The 20,432-nt window shown below is 40.6% G+C and overlaps 1 protein-coding gene across 1 annotated transcript in view; it reads left to right on the top strand.

Annotated features, from left to right (window-relative positions):
• Positions 1-5,415: 5,415 nt before the first annotated feature.
• LOC141117225 (uncharacterized) overlaps positions 5,416-20,432 on the top strand; it is a 48,038-nt gene continuing 33,021 nt past the window's right edge. Inside the window, exons 1-2 of the mRNA XM_073609952.1 lie at positions 5,416-5,493; positions 10,776-11,099. Coding sequence (XP_073466053.1) covers positions 5,460-5,493; positions 10,776-11,099 — 358 coding nt within the window. The 5' untranslated portion in view covers positions 5,416-5,459. The remainder of the gene's footprint in view (positions 5,494-10,775; positions 11,100-20,432) is intronic.

Raw genomic sequence — 20,432 nt, 5'->3', positions numbered from 1 at the left:
GGTGTCCGTCTGTATGGACAATTCGGCCTCTGTCGCTCACACCAACATTTGTTAAGTGGAGGTGCATCAGAATTCTTAAGAGTGTCTTGGACCCTCTTTATGATTTCCCCTGGGCATGTATTTATTTAACCACTTGCTGACCGGCCATGGCCGAAAGACAGCTGCAGCGCGGTCGGCTTATTCTGGGAGGGCGTCCATGGAATATTCTGGGAGGGCGCGCACCCGGGAACATCTGTGAACATCCAGGGGACCCGGCGCATCATGGATCACGGTAAATGGCCACTGACAGCAGCCATTTACCACGTGATCACTCTGTCAAATCCATCCATACTCAGCAATACTCATCCATCCATCCTTCTTTGCTCAGCCATCCATACTCATCCATACTCAGCAATACTCATCCATCCATCCATGCTCAGCAATACTCATCCATCCATCCATAATCAGCAATACACACATACCAAATAATATACATCGATTTGGATTATTTTTGCCAAAGATATGTAGCAGTATAAAATTTGGCCAAAATTTATGAAGAAAAATTACTAATTTGCAAAATTTTATAACAGAAACAAAGAAAAATTATTTTTTTTTACAGAATTTTCGGTCTTTTTTCATTTATAGCACAAAAAAATAAAAAACCCAGCAGTGATTAAATACCACCTGAGTAATTGTCATTCAAAATGTGAGAGCACTGAAAGCTGAAAATTGGTTTGGTTAGGAAGGGGGTTTAAGTGCCCAGTGGTCAAGTGGTTAATCCCAATGTGTGGGGACCAACAAAAATTCTGCAATTCCTTCAGTTAAGAGAACAAAAAGGTCACATGCTCATTATACATATTCTTATAATTCCCACACAAAGGTAAAACAACAAAATACGTTTATACATATGACCTCGGTGGTATGGACGTGTCATTGCCATCATCCCATATAAAATTGTAGAAACATTATATATAACCTCTAATGGAATTTTTAAGGCAATGAAAATTTTTTTTTGATTTGTTTAAAACCAATTTTATTATAATAGATCAAAAAAAAAATTATAACTGTTTACACAAAAAAAGATATATATTCAAATAAAAAGAGAAATTTTATATACAAAAAATCCGTATTGCTAATGATACATAGCTGTAAAAACAATTTTGGAGAAAAGTGATACAACACACCACCCAATACAATCACCACAGATGAAAACCGTGGCGTCGAGTGGTGAATTTCCAACGCGTTTCAACCTGTGTATTTTTATGAAAAGTCTTCTTCAGGGAAATGCATCACATTCTAGAAAACCAAAAAATCATCATATTACAATTTATAAATTTTTATCAATATATTATAGTTCCTGCAATATAAGGTAGTTCTATTACTCACATCCTCCTAGGACATCTCATGGAAAAACATGGGCTCCCACACCGAAGTAGACGGTACCAAGTCTCCAAAGATTCAACATCCTATAACTCCTACAAGACGGCTGGAAATATGCTTTAAATCCAAGTATTTGGCATTTTCAGCATCAAATAATGATAGCTGTTTGAAGAAGGGGGCATAATTAGAAAAAAGCCACAGTATTAGAGGGGGAGGGAGGGGAACAGACGGGAAAAGGAGGGGCCGGCGGGGCCCGGGAGGGGGGAGAGAGGGGGTAGGGCGAGGGAATGCCTTGGCAAGACCCCCCCACTCACACACCCCATCCCCCATCCCATGTTTACCCGCACGGACCCCCCACCCCTACCCGAATCCCCAAACCTCCTCCAAATAGCAGAAAAAAGGTTATCCATCTCCCATTTGCAAGAGTCCAATTAGTTGGAAAAAGAACACTTACTTCTCCAGGTGTCAGAAGAAAGATGCACCAGGGATGGTGAAAAAATCGGGCCAAACGTCTGCCCTAACATCTCTCGGTGGTTCCCGAGGGAGGAATAGCGCCATTTTGCCGTCTCAGGCGTCCTTTATATGGTGTGGGCGGGGGCAGGTTGCCGCGCCAACCAATGGCGTGGCTCCCAAACCCGTACCGCCCTTCAGTGTGCTTAGATGTGGTTACGCTGAGCGTCACCACGGATACCGGTAACGCCGCAAGGCCGCGCATGCGCACCACTAAAGCGTGCGTCAGATAACTAACCCGCCCCGTGCTGATGCGAAGCGTCACCACGGAGATGAATGACACTGCAAGGTAGCGCATGTGTGCCACGGGAGCATGCGTAGGATCCCACACGCGCCCCGTGGCATCAAGTTGCAGAATATGTGTGGGCCAGCCCGCTGCCATGTTGAGGAAGGGCTATGCCCATACTTCTTAGGCAAGGAAATTTTTCCCCTTGGATGAGTAGGCCTAATGAAAGGATCCCTCTCAAAAACCCCCTGTATATACCCCCTGTAAAAAACATAATGGAATAACCACCCACCCGGATGCAAAGATCCAATTAGTTAATCCGCCGAGTACGGAAGGGGGAGGGGGGGAGGGAGGGGGGGGAAGGGGGGAAAAATCTGGTCAATCAGATGTAAGAAAAAATTATATAAAAATTTATATGAGCAAAAAACCACAAAAGTCCCCACTCGTACTAAGAGTGTGAAAAAGACGGGAGGGAGACTAGGACAAATAACCACCGACACGAGAGACTCCCTATCTGAGGAAAACCCCGGCAGGGAGAATTGGAAGGCCCCCGTGTATGTCTAACATGAGGGCCCCCCTGTGCCGGGTAGGGTATAGGATGTAGGGGGTAAAAACCCCCACCTGTGAGGGATCTTGGGGGACTGACCTCCCCTGCCCAGTTAAACCCAGAGATGCCTAAGGAGGAAGGGTGGAATGCAGGACATAGACAGGGGATACCCCTAAATACTAATAATACATTGAAACAAAAAGAGTATTATCCCATAAATATTGTCCGGAAGGGCTTAATTGCCCAAACCAGGTAATAACAATAACATTTTACAAAGAGAGAAAAGAAAAAATACAAAAAATAATGAAAGGACATTCAGATTGTTGTCTAAATTCATTCCATCTAATTATTAAAATTCCAAAAAAACTCCCCTAGGAAAAATCTCTATCTAGTGCCTATACATACATCTGGGTGACTCATGGAGAGTACCCCACATATGGAAGGGTCTGGAGGGATGAGCGTGGCTCGTCTAGAGAAATGAGTAACCACTAAAACGGAGAGTAGGGGGGCATCTTAATCGGTTTTACCCGATCCAAAACCCTCCAAAAAGGGCCTGAAACTCTCCATTTCATTCAGACCAGGGGGGGTGGTGGCCCTAAGACGCCTGATCCAGCGCATCTCGCGCTGGAGCAGGATCTTGTTCCAATCACCCCCCCTGGCTGGTATGTGAAGTCTATCCAAAACTGTGAAATTGACCTTGGGCATCCTATAATTGTGTTTGTTTGGCTACATGCCTGCCCAAAGGTAGGTAGAGATTACCTATGCCCATACTGTGTATGTGTTTTTCTACTCTTTTGGCAAATTCCTGTCGGGTCTTGCTGACATAGAAGGCCCCACAATGGCATTGCATTAAGTAGACTACCCCCGTGTTCTACAATTGGCAAAGTGTCGCAACTGGAAAATCTCCCCACTAGGTAGAGTTATCTTGGTTCTTCTTCCTATGACTCCACATTGTGCACACGATCCACATGGGTATGTACCCCAAGTTTTACAGGGATCTCTTCTCGCACTTCGTTTATATTCACTCTGTGTGAGTGTATTACCTATGGAGCCAGATTTCTTGTAGGTGATTAGAGGTCTAGATGTTACTAGGCTGCCCAAAATTGGGTCCTCCATAAGGATTGACCAATGTTTGGAGATTATTTTCCTTATTTGCTTGTGTTCATTCGAAAATTTCAAGATGATTCTAGTCGTGGTGTCTGCATTTTTTTAATCCTTTTTCTTTTTGAATATTATGTCGCGTCTCTCTGTATTTTTCACACGATTGAACGCTTTCTTGAGAGCTGTCTTGGTATATCCTCTTTCCATCAGTCTAGAGGTTAGTTCATTGGATTCTCGTTGGAAGTCCTCCTGTGTACTATAATTCCTTTTTAATCTTAAGAATTGGCTGAATGGGATGGATTTTTTCAGTGGCTCTGGATGGAAGCTATCTGCGTGTAACAGTGTGTTACCAGCTGTCTCTTTTCTATACAGCTTACTCGAGAGTCCTCCAATTTGGTCTTTAAAGATGGTAATATCCAAGAAGTTGACTTCCTTGGAGTCATGAGACATAGTGAAAAAAAGGTTAAAACTGTTTAGATTCATGATGTTCAGGCAGTCTCTAAGTGCATCCTCTGAGCCATCCCAGATGATGAAAATGTTGTCTATGTATCTCTGCCACATGCAAATGTGGTCAGAGTACATAGACGACCCCTCTCCCAGCAGGAAATCTTTCTCCCACTCCCCCAGGTACAGGTTGGCATATGAGGGTGCGCAGCACGTCCCCATAGCCACTCCCTGCACCTGGAGGTAGTGGGAGCCCCTGAACAAAAAGGTGTTATGTTTTAAAATGAATTCAAGCATTTGAAGTATAAAGGCATTGAACTTCCAGTCAGTAGTCGCTCGTTGCCTCAAGACACGTTCCATGGCTCCCCCTCTAATACTGTGGCTTTTTTCTAATTATGCCCCCCTTCTTCAAACAGCTATCATTATTTGATGCTGAAAACGCCAAATACTTGGATTTAAAGCATATTTCCAGCCGTCTTGTAGGAGTTATAGGATGTTAAATCTTTGGAGACTTGGTACCGTCCACTTCGGTGTGGGAGCCCATGTTTTTCCATGAGATGTCCTGGGAGGATGTGAGTAATAGAACTACCTTATATTGCAGGAACTATAATATATTGATAATAATTTATAAATTGTAATATGATGATTTTTTGGTTTTCTAGAATGTGATGCATTTCCCTGAAGAAGACTTTTCATAAAAATACACAGGTTGAAACGCGTTGGAAATTCACCACTCAACGCCACGGTTTTCATCTGTGGTGATTGTATTGGATGGTGTGTTGTATCACCTTTCTCCAAAATTGTTTTTACAGCTATGTATCATTAACAATACGGATTTTTTGTATATAAAATTTCTCTTTTTATTTGAATATATATCTTTTTGTGTAAACAGTTATAATTTTTTTTGATCTATTATAATAAAATTGGTTTTAAGCAAATCAAAAAAATTTTCATTGCCTTAAAAAACAACAAAATACAGAAATTACAGTAAGCAAAAGTTGTAAAATTTCAAAATGAATAAAACCGATCAAATGTGTTAAGATATAAAATATGTTTGGTTATTTAATAAACATTACCACACAAACAATTGAAAATTAGAATCACAATGATTCTGAAGTTCTTTTCACTTCTAAAGAGCACATGAAGAGTTTGTGTGAGTGGTCTTCATGATTGAGGAGGTGGGAAGGAGGGGCATTTCCGTTGGTGATAGAATAATACACTTAAAAGACAATTCATACAGTAGCAATACGCAAGTGGTCAAGGGAAAGAGAAATGAAACTTATCACCTTTTTCATTTTGTTCAAAGGTAGGAATCATTTAAACAAATGTTTTCAATGTAATTTTCTGTATTATTGAATACTTTGTTGAAGCAGACATTAATGATTGATCCCCAGGGGTTCTGCAACTTGCTTGTAAGCTTTGCTAATTGTAAAATGATTGCAAATTTGTATGATTTGCTAAATTTTTATTCAAAACACTGTGCAACTAGTCCACCATTAATAACCCAGTGTTAGCTGTTACCAGTAAAGAATAAATAAATTCATAATAAATAAATAACTATTGTATAATATATAAAATTGACTAATAATAGAAAACACTTAACTACACGAAGTGGACATGGGGTCAATTTACTAAAGGCATAAGGCATGTTCACTTTTGCAAGAAAACTTTTAATTTAAACAAGCATTTTCAGGTCAATATAAAACTCTGTCAAAATTCATTGCGAGCTCTATTTGCAAGATTTTATGTCTATTTTATTACTTTTCTTTTTTATTGAATCTGCCCCTTTGATACCTATACTAGGGTCAGATATTGGCAACCTTCATTTTTGTTACATACTGTAACTTTATTTTTTATATCAATGAATTCCAACAGGAAATAATCCAGTATGGAAAAATAAAAGGCATACATAGTACATTTTTGCAATACATGCATTTGTCTGTGTTATCTCTTTAAAGATCCTCCAAAAGCATAAATCCTTGTTTAGAAATCTGTCCAATGTAATCCCACAAAAGTGGGAAGATTTGCTATCCTTATAGCCTAAATATTTTTAAACAATAAAAAGCTTACATTAAAATCCTCTGAAAATAAACTCTTAGTATCATAACAAACACACACAAAAAAATAGATTTTATGTGTGGTGCAAATCTTTGTTAACTGATTACGACATTTTACAAAATGGTACATTATACTTTGGATAATGCACAGCAGTACCACTAATCATGAAAATGTTTTGCATATATATATATATATATATATATATATATATATATATATATATATATATATATATATATATATATATATCTATATATCTAGATATATAGATATATAGATATATATCTAAATATATATGTAGATATCTATATATCTACATATATATATAGATATATATATATCTATATATATATATTATTTTTGTGTGTGTGTGTGTGTGTGTGTGTGTGGGAATTGAGAACCTGTTATTATAAAGGATTATTGTTGGAATGGTCTACAAGAAACACTTTTAATGGTTAATTGGGGCAGTAGGGTAATTTTAAACCCTCAAGTAACTGTTTGAAGGGCATTGCAGGAATTTGTTTTATAATTTGCAAAATTCTATCTTGCTGACACTGTACTGAATCTGCTCTTTCTTTGGGGTCAGATATTGGCAACCTGTATATATATATATAAATATATATATATATATATATATATATATATATATATATATATATATATATATATATATATATACAGTATCTCACAGAAGAGAGCACACCCCTCACATTTTTGTAAATATTTTATTATATCTTTTCATGTGACAACACTGAAGTAATTACACTTTGCTACAATATAAAGTAGTGAGTGTACAGCTTGTATAACAGTGTAAATTTCCTAATTTGCTGTCCCCTCAAAATAACTCAACACACAGCCATTAATGTCTAAACTGCTGGCAACAAAAGTGAGTACACCCTAAGTGAAAATGTCCAAATTGGGCCCAATTAGCCACCCCCCCCCCAGGTGTCATGTGACTTGTTAGTGTTACAAGGTCTCAGGTGTGAATCGGGAGCAGGTGTGTTAAATTTGGTGTTATCGCTCTCACTCCCTCATAATGGTCACTGGAAGTTCAACATGGCACCATATGTACATTATGTATATATATATATATATATATATATATATATATATGTATATATATATATATATATATATATATATATATATATATATACACTGTGCCTTGCAAAAGTATTCAACCCCTCATGTTTTGTTCCTTCACAACCTAGAATTAACCTGGAATTAATATGGATTGTTAGAAGATTTGCATTATTTAATTTACAGAACATGCCCACAACTTTGAAGATTTTTTTTTGTGAAGCAAACAACAAAAATGACAAAATAACAGAAAAAGTCAATGTGTATAACTATTCACCCCCCTAAAGTCAATACTTTGTAGAGCCACCTTTTGCGGCTATCACAGCTCCAAGTCGCTTTGGATAAGTCTCTATGAGCTTGCCACATCTTACCACTGGGATCTTTGCCCATTCCTCCTTGCAAAACTGTTCCAGCTCCTTCAAGTTGGATGGTTTGTGCTTGTGAACAGCAATCTTTAAGTCTGACCACAGATTTTCTATTGGATTGAGGTCTGGGCTTTGACTACTAGGCCATTCCAACACATTTACATGTTTTCCCTTAAACCACTTAAGTGTTGCTTTAGCAGCATGTTTGGGGTCATTGTCCTCCTGGAAGGTGAACCTCCATCCTAGCCTCAAATCACACACACAAAATGGTACAGGTTTTGCTCAAGAATATCCCTGTATTTAGCACCATCCATCTTTCCCTCAACCCTGACCAGTTTCCCAGTCCCAATTGCTGAAAAACATCCCCACAGCATGATGCTGCCATACCATGTTTCACTAAGGGGATAGTGTTTTTTGGGTGATGTGATGTGTTGGGTTTGTGCCAGACATAGCGTTTTCTTTGTTGGCCAAAATGTTCAATTTTAGTCTAATCAGACCAGAGTACCTTCCTCCATACATTTTGTGAGTCTCCCACATGACTTTTCGCAAACTCAAAATGTGCCATTTTGTTTTTTGCTGAAAGTAATGGCTTTCTTCTGGCCACTCTGCCATAAAGCCCAACTCTATGGAGCGTACGGCCTATTGTCGTCCTATGTACAGATACTCCAGTCTCTGCTGTGGAACTCTGCAGCCCCTCCAGGGTTACCTTAGGTCTCTGTGCTGCCTCTCTGATTAATGCTCTCTATGCCCGGTCCGTGAGTTTTGGTGTGCGGCCGTCTCTTGGCAGGTTTGCTGTTGTGCCATGTTCTTTCCATTTGGTTATGATATTGATGGTGCTCCTAGGGATCATCAAAGATTTGGATATTTTTTTATAACCTAACCCTGACTTGTACTTTTCAACAACATTGTCCCTTACTTGTTTGGAGAGTTCCTTGGTCTTCATGGCCGTGTTTGGTTAGTGGTGCCTCTTGCTTAGGTGTTGCAGCCTCTGGGGCTTTTCAAAAAGGTGTGTATATGTTGTGACAGATCATGTGACACTTAGATTGCACACAGGTGGACATCATTTCACTAATTATGTGACTTCTGAAGGTAATTGGTTGCACCAGAGCTTTTATGGGCTTCATAACAAAGGAGGTGAATACATACGCACATGCCAATTATCAGTTTTTAATTTCTGAAAAATAGTTTTATGTATATATTTCTCTAATTTTACTTCAACAACTTAGACTATTGTGTTCTGATCCATTACATATAATTCTGATTTAAAAAAAAACAATTAAAGGCTGTAATGAAACAAAATAGGTAAAAAGCCAAGAAGCCGGGGGGGGGGGGGGGGTGAATACTTCTGCAAGGCACTGTAAATATATATATATATATATATATATATATATATATATATATATATATATACACACATATACACATATACATACAAAGTAAATTTATTTTTACATTTAAAACGTAAACTTATCCTGTATGAGGTTAAAGTGTGAAATAAAAAAAGTATACAGTACATTTCTGCAACAAAATCAAAAGATATATCCCATGCTCAAGAGAAACAAGTGCAATTGTTGTGTGCATTGCACAAAGAAAAGAAAATTATTATTATATAAAATTATTATTCATCTGACCACTGCTGCCACCTTAAAATTCAGACAAAACACTCATATTCAAATTTGAATATTCAGAATTTGAGATCTGAGGTAGTGCTGCGATCCTTACTTGTGTGGAAGTGAAGATCACAGCACCCTCACAGATTTCAAATTTTTAATATTCACATTTGATTATGAACATTTCTGCAATACATGCACATTTTCCAATGTTTGCTTGTTTAGAGAAGCTTAGCCTAAAAAATCTATCATGGGATGGCAACACACAGTATTTTTGCAGATGGAATGTTGCCAACCCTTCCAGATGTCTTTTCTAAACTAATTAACTGTTTCCAATTTCAGATCTCTACAAACTAAGGTTAATCATTCTTAATCTGGCCATAAATGGATTGAAATTCATCCTGTTCAGTAGGTACCAGACGAATTTCAATTCCGGTTTATGAGAAATCGATCTAATGTTTGGCTTCTCACAAACGGGCTTATTGAAAAAGTTTTGGTCAATTAGCTGCAGCGTTAATCAGTGTATTCTGAAAACAGAGGAATCCCTGCAGTCAAAATACAACAACATAGCAGGGACAATTCCTCCATCTACCTCGCTTCTGTGGATGGGGAAATCAGTTCAGTTTTTTTGATCAGACCGCTGGCTGATTGAAAAAAAAAACGTATGTGTGGCCAGCCTTAGTCTAAGATAAGAGCTGGAAGGGCGACACATGTCATTGGGTGTATATACACTTTAGGTCAGAGGTGGCAAAGCAGATTGTTCACCTCTAGCATTAAACAATAATTACAGATATTTGAGTACCAAGAAATCTACCTAGACTTGATAAAAACTACATTTAACCAATCCAAGTCACTTACAGTTTATATATACGGTATATCTATTGCAATGGGTCATATAATCTTTTTTTTTTTTTTTTTTGTGGGAAGAAAACAAGCTCCTTGGACATCACTTGATTTAAATATACTTTTGGCATTTCTGTATTGTACTTGCACTTCCTTATGTTAACATCTAGGGACTTTTTTTTTTCATATTCAAGTTTGTAATTAAATATGGGCTGCAAAAAGTGTGATGTGCTAAATAGAGATTGTTAGTCAAGCCCAGATAATTTAAAATTAAAAACATATTTAGCACAGGGAAACAAAGAGCATAGAAAGTTTACATTTAAATCTGTTAGTAAGAAAACTCAATAGAATACCACTTGTGATATTGTGCTCCAAGGTTTTAATATTTTATATATTAAAACGTAATATAAATTTTAATATTTTGGCCTTTGTCTCAAATATTACTATTAAGTATGTACTTAAAAATGCATGTAAATATATTTCAAAATAAATATATATTTTATATCAAATATATAATATATTACAGTATATATATATATATATATATATATTTGGATCCCAAAATATAATTAGTATTTATTAGTTTACTGCATTCCTTTTTGTTATTCATATATATCTATTTATTTTCGCAGTGGCTGGAGCTCATATTGTCTTGTATCAGCCTCAGGAGACGGTGTCAGTTGACATCGGTGATACTGCAGTTATAGGATGTGTGTCTAATGTTAATTTAGAATCTGGGGGTAGAATCAACTGGTATCAAGAGACTTGGACACCAGGAGATAGATATATTCTTGCCATATCCTGTCTGAATGATAAGGATAATGATTATGAATGTGAGCACAATCGTTATGAAACAAGACTGAAGATACACAAAGCTAAGCCAAAAGATTCTGGAGTCTACTACTGCACATACGATTTGCGAACCTTTGCAAATGGAACATTTCTTATTGTGGAAGGTAAGGTTTTCAATATCAATACTGTGTTTTGCATAAGTTGGCTGCAGAAAGGTTGACCAGGCAGGGAACACAATACTGGATTCAGATTTTTATTACATCCAATATTTGAATCTTTTTGGTTATCTGGGTTGGACTTGTGACGGTGAGTTATTGTATGAAGAGCAGAAGAGAGAAAATACAGGAGCGGGTTTCTGATAATTGATTTACAGATTTTTCTGTTAGATTATATTACTTATATATTATATTACTTCTTTCTGGTGAGAGAAGGAAGCACTAGCTGCTAAATCAGAGGTATAGTAAATCCAAGTGTTGAATAGGCAGTAGAATACATTTTTTTGGGATGCAATAAAGTATCTCAGTCAGCTTCCCTTCCAACTAGATTTCTGTGGAGGCTAGGCATTTTAAAGTTCTGTTTAGTCATATTCTGCTCATCCACAGTAAACTGAAAGAGCTTGTTATTTAATTTATACTGCACAATAAAGCTAAATAACACCCTAAACCCTAGTCTTCAACAAACATAAAACCCCAATTTTCAACACCATCTCCTGGTTTTCCCTCAACCTTCTCTTTTAAGACATCTACAGTTGTCTTCTGTGGTATGTATAACAAAGTTTATGGGCCTTGTGTTTTTAAGGTGTCCTTACTAAAAACTTACGTTATTTTTCTCAGCTAGCATTAAAGAGGAACTAAACCCATCAATGTAACTGTTTCCCAAAGCAGTTCAACATTCAAGGCATGCCATGAATAATAACTGTCAGATGGCAGCTTCCTTAATTGTCAAGGATAGAAGGGTTTAGTTCTTCTTTAAGATTATGGGCCTTATGTTTTAACCTGTTCCTACTAAGAACTGAAGTTATTTCCCAACTAACGAACTAACATGAAGATGTAAACCTTCAGGGCAAGCCAGTTTCTCAATAAGAATTGGTGGCTGAGGAGATGTATTTCTTATTCTTTGTAGGAGCAAGTTGGTATATAATATTTATTATATATATATATATATATATATATATATATATATATATATATATATATATATATATACACACACACACAGTTGTGCTCATAAGTGTACATACCCTGGCAGAGTTTATGATTTCTTGGCCATATGAGAATATGAGAATATGAATGATAACAAAAAAACATTTCTTTCACTCATTAGTTAGTCTTACTCATTAGTGTTTGGCTGAAGCCATTTATTATCAATCAACTGTCTTTACTGTTTTAAAATCATAATGGCAACAGAAACTACCCAAATTACCCTGATCAAAAGTTTACATATCCCAGTTCTTAATACCATGTATTGCCCCCTTTAATATCAATGACCGCTTGAAGTCTTTTGTGGTATTTGTGGATGAGGCTCTTTATCTTCTCAGATGGTAAAGCTACTCATTCCTCCTGGCAAAAAGCCTCCAGTTCCTGTAAATTCTTGGGCTGTCTTGCATGAACTGCACGTTTGAGATCTCCCCAGAGTGGCTCAATGATATTGAAGTCAGGAGACTGAGATGGCCACTCCAGAACCTTCACTTTATTCTGCTGTAGCTAATGACAGGTCGACTTGACCATGTGTTTTGGATCATTGTCACGTTGGACTGTCCAAGTATGTCCCATGCGCAGCTTCCTGGCTGATGAATGCAAATGTTCCTCCAGTATTTTTTGATAACTTACTGCATTCATCTTGCCATCATTTTTGACCAAATTTCCTGTGCCTTTGTAGCTCACACATCCCAAAAACATCAGCGATCCACCTCCGTGTTTCACAGTAGGAATGGTGTACCTTTTATCGTAGGCCTTGTTGACTCCTCTCCAAATGTAGCGTTTATGGTTGTGGCCAAAAAGCTAATTTTTGGTCTCATCACTCCAAATGACTTTGTGCCAGAAGGTTTGAGGTTTGTCTCTGTGCTGTTTGGCGTAATATAAGCGGGATACTTTGTTGCATTTGCGTAGTAATAGCTTTCTTCTGGGGACTACACCATGCAGCCCATCTTTCTTTTTTTTTTTTAATTTCTTTTTATTGTATTTTTCTTTTTTATATCAACATACAAACCATACAACAATATACTGTCTATCTAACAACAGTATTGGACTATCTATTGTACATATAATAAAACCCACTTCCCCCCTCCCTCCTGTATCCACCTCCCTTGCTCAGTTCTCTCCCCTCCGGTTCACCATGAAACAATCAGGTTGTAGTTACAATGCCCCCCACAGTCCATAACCAGAATGTATAACTAGGCCCTGAAACTACACATATGGTTTTACCTCCTCCTACCCCTATACAATGATATTATCCAACCGTTAACTTAGAGTTGTACCGAGATTGCCACACCCTGTCAAATTTCTTTCCACAGCCCCTGGGTAAATACGTTGCCTTATAATATGGCATCATAGTATTAACCAGTCTCTTCCAGAAGCTCAGATCAGGGGCCCCCGGTCTGCGCCACTGCAACAGAATTGCCTTTCTTTCATAGAACAACAGTATGGTGAGAAGTGTTCTATGAGCTCGTGAAGGAACCACCTCATCAATCAATCCCAAGAGACACACCTTCACCGTCATTGGGATCGGAGTCATCAAAACCTCCGATAAACAGGAAGTGACCCCAGACCAATACTGTTTGATCTGAGGACAGCTCCAAAATATATGTTCAGCCGCTGCTGGAGCAAAAGAACATCTCCAGCATTCCGCTTGCACTGTTGGGTAGATAGATGCCAGCCTGGCTGGTGTATAATAAATCCTATGCAGGAATTTAAAATGAATCAGTTTATCTCTAGTTGCTACTAAATGTCGAAACGGGTGAGTCCACATGTCATCCCAATCCTCTCCCTGGATATCCGGAACCTCAGCTTCCCAATGTGCTCTACACTTAGACACCGCTTTTGGTGTAGTCTTAAACAGTTCTTTGTATGAAACTGAAAGTGTCTTGGGTATGTCATCAGTGGTTAACAGGCTTTCTAAACTGGAGGGAAATGATTCCACTGTCATATTCCTAAATTGTGAGTAAAACGCATGACGTAATTGGATATATCTGAAATAGTAAGCGTTAGGTAGCTCATGCCTAGCTTTCAATTGGTTAAACGTCAGTAATTCCCCGTCCACTGTTATGTCTTTGAGAGTTTTGATACCTTTAGTTGCCCATCCCATGGGATCATGGAATGAATAGAAATCAGGCAGTTTAGGATTCATCCATAGGGGGGTGGATGGAGATATACCCTGGTAGCTAGGACAGGCCATTCCCACCGCTTCCCCCCAAGTCTTAATCGTGGCCTTCATTGAGCCTGTCAGCGGAAGATCCATTTTGGTACCTCTATTAATGGCCATCCGCAAAGACTCAAAGGAGCCCAGATGAGCAGCTTCCAGGACATTTGCGGAGTCCCCATCCTCAGAGGTTATCCATCTATGTACCACCACCAGTTGTCCAGCTATGTTATATTTTCTCCAGTCCAGAAGGGCCATACCATACTCACCCCATGGTTTTTTTAATACTTTCAGACCTATTCTTGGCTGTTTAGGTGCCCAAAGAAAAGAACTAGTGAGACTATCCAATTTTTTAAAAAAGGATTTGGGAATCCAAATGGGCGCGTTTCGCAGAAAATACAATATGACAGGTAGAATTTTCATCTTCAACAGGTTTATCGGCCTATAAGAGACAACGGGAGTCTCTGCCAGGCAAGATCCTTCTGCTTCAGATAAGTTAAAAGAGGCGTCAGATTAAGTGACATATAATCCAACACCTCTGCTGTAATCTTGACCCCTAAGTATGTGAATTGAGATACCCATTTCAACGGCAAATTTGGGTCTGCCACTTCCCTCGCCCCTTTGTCAATAGGTAGAATAGACGATTTGGTCCAATTGACTTTCAATCCAGAATACTGAGAAAATGTATTCATAATGCATAGTGCAGCCACTAAGGAATCCCCCGGGTCTCTCAGGAACAGCAACATATCGTCCGCATACAGTGCCAGACATTCATTTATGTTGCTCACCCTAATTGCCTTAACTTCCCCTGCCGCCCTCAGTGCTATTGCGGTAGGTTCCATCATGAGGGCAAACAAAAAGGGCGACAGAGGACATCCTTGCCTAGTGCCCCTACCAATTAGGAAAAATGGGGATGTGTGTGCTCCCATACAAATTGCTGTTCTTGGATTACTATAAAGCATCGCAACCCATCCTCTAAAAATCGGACCAAAACCCATCTTCTCCAGAAAGTTTACATATAGTGCCAATCAATAGAATCGAAAGCTTTTTCGATGTCGATGGACACCACAACTCTAGTATGTGTGTCTAAGCTATTTATTTGCAAGTGGGTAAATAGTCTCCTGAGATTGGTGTCTGTCAATTTACCTGGCATAAACCCCGTCTGGTTGATATCTACCAAAGTAGAAATGATTCCCGCTAGTCTCTTTGCTAACACTTTCGTTAGGATTTTCAAATCCATATTTAGTAGCACAATCGGTCTATAAGATGAGCATTCTAAAGGGTCCTTACCAGGCTTAGGAAGTAAAATCATATATGCGTCTAGCATAGACGCCGGTAATTGTTGAGTTTGCTTACAGTGAGCTAATAATGTAGTAAGTCTGGGCGCTAATTGGTCAGCATACGTCTTGTAGAAGTCTGCAGGAAACCCGTCAGGGCCCGGCGCTTTGTTAGGAGGAAATGTATAGATTGCTGACGTCACCTCTTTGTTAGTAATGTCCGCCTCTAGAGTCTCCCTATCTACATCTGATAGTTTAGGAAGAGGTAATTCCTCCAACAGGTCCTCTAGGGCTGCATGGTCATATTGTTGGATGGGAGCATATAAGTTCGAGAAAAAGTCCCGAAATTCAGACAGTATGTCCGCTGCATCACTGACCAATTCCCCGTCTTTATTTTTAATTACTGGGATATTTGCTATTTGTTGCGAGTCTGCCACCAGCCTAGCTAGAAGCTTCCCATTTTTATTCCCCTCCATAAACCTTGATTCAGTCTTATGTTTTGTAGCCCATCTTTCTTCAAGTGCCTCCTAATGCCCAGTACACACGGTCGGACTTTCCGACGTAAAATGTGCAATCGGAGCTTGTTGTTGGAAATTCTGACCATGTGTAGGCTCCATTGGACAGTTTCCATCAGAATTTCTGTCACACAAAATTTGAGATCTGGTTCTCAAATTTTCCGACAACAAAATCAGTTTGCGCAAATTACGTTCGTGTGTACACAATTCCGATGCACAAAGTGCCACGCATGCTCGAAATCAAGCAGAAGAGCAGCACTGGCTATTGAACTTCATTTTTCGCGGCTCGTCGTACGTGTTGTATGTCACCGCGTTCTTGACGTTGACCAACTTTGTGTGACCATGTGTATGCAAGCAAGTTTGAGCCAACATCTGTCGGAAAAAATCCATGGATTTTGCTGTTGGAATGTCCAATCAATGTCCGATCGTGTGTACGCTGAATTATTGTGCATCTTGAATCAGCCACACTTCTTTTTTTACAGAGATTCTTGTATTTCACCTGAAGTTATTTGTGGGTTTTTCTTTGCATCCCAAACAATTTTCCTGGCAGTTGTGGATAAAATCCTAGTTGGTCTACCCAATCGTGGTTTGGTTTCAACAGAACCCCTCATTTTCCACTTCTTGATTAGAGTTTGAACACTGCTGATTAGGGATGAGCCGAACACCCCCCGGTTTGGTTCGCACCAGAACCTGCGAACGGACCGAAAGTTCGCACGAACGTTAGAACCCCATTGACGTCTATGGGACTCGAACGTTCGAAATCAAAAGTGCTCATTTTAAAAACTAATTTGCATGGTATTGTCCTAAAAAGGGTTTGGGGACCCGGGTCCTACCCCAGGGGACATGTTTCAATGCAAAAAAAACTTTTAAAAAAAAAGTAAAAAAAAAAAAAGTGAAATATTCCTTTAAATATCGTACCTGAGGGGTGTCTATAGTATGCCTGTAAAGTGACGCGTGTTTCCCGTGTTTAGAACAGTCCTTGCACCAAATGTCATTTTTAAAGGAAAAAATCTCATTTAAAACTGCTTGTGGGTTTAATGTAATGTCGGGTCCTGGCAATATGGATGAAAATCAGTGAGACAAATGGCATGGGTACCCCCCAGTCCATTACCAGGCCCTTTGGGTCTTGTATGGATATTAAGGGGAACCCCACACCCAAATTAAAATAAGGAAAGGTGTGGGGCCACCAGGCCCTATATACTCTGGACGGCAGTATACAGGAGGTGCAAACAAGACAGGGACTGTAGGTTTGTTGTTAAGTAGAATCTCTTTGTAATTTTGAACGGGTACATTTTTAACGTGTTTAGCTCCAGCCAAAAAATCTTTTTTAAGCTTTTTGGAAAACATAGGGAAGGGTTATCACCCCTGTGACATTTGTTTTGCTGTCTTTCCTCCTCTTCAGAAGATTTCACCTCACTTTTTGTCCCAATGGATTGGAAAGCATCAGTGGAAAGGAGAAATGTTTTTCCCATATTAACTCTTACAGGAGAGAATTTCCCTTCCTAGGGGTAGATTTCATCTCACTTCCTGTTGTCTCCTTCCGTTTGCAAGTAGGAGTTGTTTGTAAGTTAGTTGTTTGAAAGTAGGGTCCTGCCCTATATACTCAGCAGAAATTTGGGCCTTAGGTGTTGCTGTGGCCACAACACTGTAAGCCCTCACAGGGCCCTGCTGTGAAATATTAGATCAAGAATTGTAATTACATGCCCCTGTTGAACAGGAGCTGAAAAATTAGGCCTTAGGCACTGGTGCTGGTGCCACAACACTGCAACCCCTCACAGACACTCTAGTTGGAACGCAGGAACGAGCCCTGCTGCAAAGTATTGCATCAAAAATTGTAATTCCACGCCCCTGTTAAACAAGGGCTGAAAAATTGGGCCTTAGGCACTGGTGCTGGTGCCACAACACTGCAACCCCTCACAGACACTCTAGTTGGAACGCAGGAACGAGCCCTGCTGCAAAGTATTGCATCAAAAATTGTAATTACACGCCCCTGTTAAACAGGGGCAGAAAAAATGGGCCTTAGGCACTGGTGCTGGTGCCACAACACTGCAACCCCTCACAGACACTCTAGTTGGAACGCAGGAACGAGCCCTGCTGCAAAGTATTGCATCAAAAATTGTAATTACACGGCCCTGTTAAACAGGGGCAGAAAAATTGGGCCTTAGGCACTGGTGCTGGTGCCACAACACTGCAACCCCTCACAGACACTCTAGTTGGAATGCAGGAACGAGCCCTGCTGCAAAGTATTGCATCAAAAATTGTAATTACACGCCCCTGTTAAACAGGGACAGAAAAAATGGGCCTTAGGCACTGGTGCTGGTGCCACAACACTGCAACCCCTCACAGACACTCTAGTTGGAATGCAGGAACGAGCCCTGCTGCAAAGTATTACATCAAAAATTGTAATTACACACCCTGTTAAACAGGGGCGGAAAAATTGTGCCTTAGGCACTGGTGGTGGCGCCCAGAACCAAAAATGTTCTTACAAGCTATCAGCGTGATGATTGAGGAGGAAGAGGATAATTACTCAGGGATAGTCACTCAGCATCAGCATAGGCAGTCTTTGAAGGGATCTGAGATTTCAAAAAAAATTATTCGGTTACATCAGCATCAGGTGCTTGGTAGCTGGTGGTGATCCAAGACTGATTCATTTTTATGAAGGTCAGTCGATCAACCGAGTCAGTGGACAGACGCACCCTGTGATCGGTTACCACGCCTCCAGCAGCACTGAATGTGCGTTCCGAAAGAACGCTGGATGCAGGACAGGCCAGTAGCTCAATTGCATACTGTGCAAGCTCTGGCTAGTGATCCATCCTCAAGACCCAGTAACCCAGAGGATTTTTGGTGGGAAAGGTGTCCAAGTCTGATCTTGCCCCTAGGTATTCCTGCACCATGTAAAACAGACGCTGGCGATGGTTGCTGGAACTGATCATACCTTGGGGCTGCGGACCAAAAAATTGTCTGAACGCATCGGTCAGACGGCCACCTTCTCCACTGCTCCTTCTTTGACTGACCGAAGCCTCAGCAACACATTGTCCAGAAACAGGAGTTTGTAACCTCCCAGTCTTTGGGAACGCGTTGCACAGACCTTTCTGCAAGGCCTCCCGAAGATGTTTCATCCTCTGCTCCCTCTGTGATGGCAAGATAAGGTCCGCAACCTTACCCTTGTAACGTGGATCAAGGAGGGTTGCCAGCCAGTATTGGTCCTTCTCCTTGATACCACGAATAGGAGGATCCTTACGCAGGCTTTGCAGGATCAGGGAGGCCATGCAGCGTAGGTTTGTTGAGGCATTCGGTCCGGAGTCCTCTGGGTCACTAAGGACGACATGGTCCGCAGCCACCTCCTCCCAGCCACGTACAAGTCCATGTGTTTCTTGGGACTGATCCCTTAAAGACTGCTGCTGATGCTGAGTGCCAGGCTCCACCTCCATACTGACACAATCTTCCTCCTCCTCCTCCTCCTCGTCCTCTTCCTGTGTGATCAGCGGGCACGCAGGAACACTGTCTGGATAAAGGGGGCCTTGAGAGCTAAGGAAGTCCTCCTCTTCCTGCCTCTGTTCTGCCTCAAGTGCCCTGTCCATTATTCCACACAGCGTGTGCTCCAACAGGTGGACAAGGGGGACAGTGTCACTGATGCATGCACTGTCACTGCTCACCATCCTCGTGGCCTCCTCAAATGGCGACAGGACAGTGCATGCATCCCTGATCATGGCCCACTGGCGTGGGGAAAAAAAAACAAGCTCCCCTGACCCTGTCCTGGTGCCATAGTCGCACAGGTACTCATTGATGGCCCTCTGCTGCGTGTGCAGCCGCTGCAGCATGGCCAACGTTGAGTTCCACCTGGTGGGCATGTCACAGATTAGGCGGTTCTTGGGCAGGTTAAACTCCTTTTGGAGGTCCGTCAGCCGAGCACTGGCATTATATGACCGGCGGAAATGCACACAGACTTTCCTGGCCTGCCTCAGGACATCCTGTAAGCCCGGGTACCTGCCCAAGAACCGCTGCACCACCAAGTTAAGGACGTGAGACAAACAGGGCACATGGGTCATTTGTCCCTGTCGGAGGGCAGAGAGGAGGTTGGTGCCATTGTCGCAAACCACCATTCCTGCCTTAAGTTGGCGTGGCGTCAACCACCTCTGAACCTGCCCCTGCAGAGCTGACAGAACCTCTGCCCCAGTGTGGCTCCTGTCCCCCAAGCACACCAGCTCAAGCACCGCATGGCATCTTTTGGCCTGCGTACTTGCGTAGCCCCTTGAACGACTACGGAGCACCGCTGGTTCCGAGGAAGAGGCCATGGAGGAAGAAGAAGAGGAGGGGGTGGAGGAGAGAGGTGTGTCACAATCATTAG

This window comes from Aquarana catesbeiana, linkage group LG13, assembly GCF_042186555.1.
Source record: "Aquarana catesbeiana isolate 2022-GZ linkage group LG13, ASM4218655v1, whole genome shotgun sequence".
In the NCBI taxonomy this organism is placed as follows: Eukaryota; Metazoa; Chordata; class Amphibia; order Anura; family Ranidae; genus Aquarana; species Aquarana catesbeiana.
This window is presented reverse-complemented; position numbering and strand designations above follow the sequence as displayed.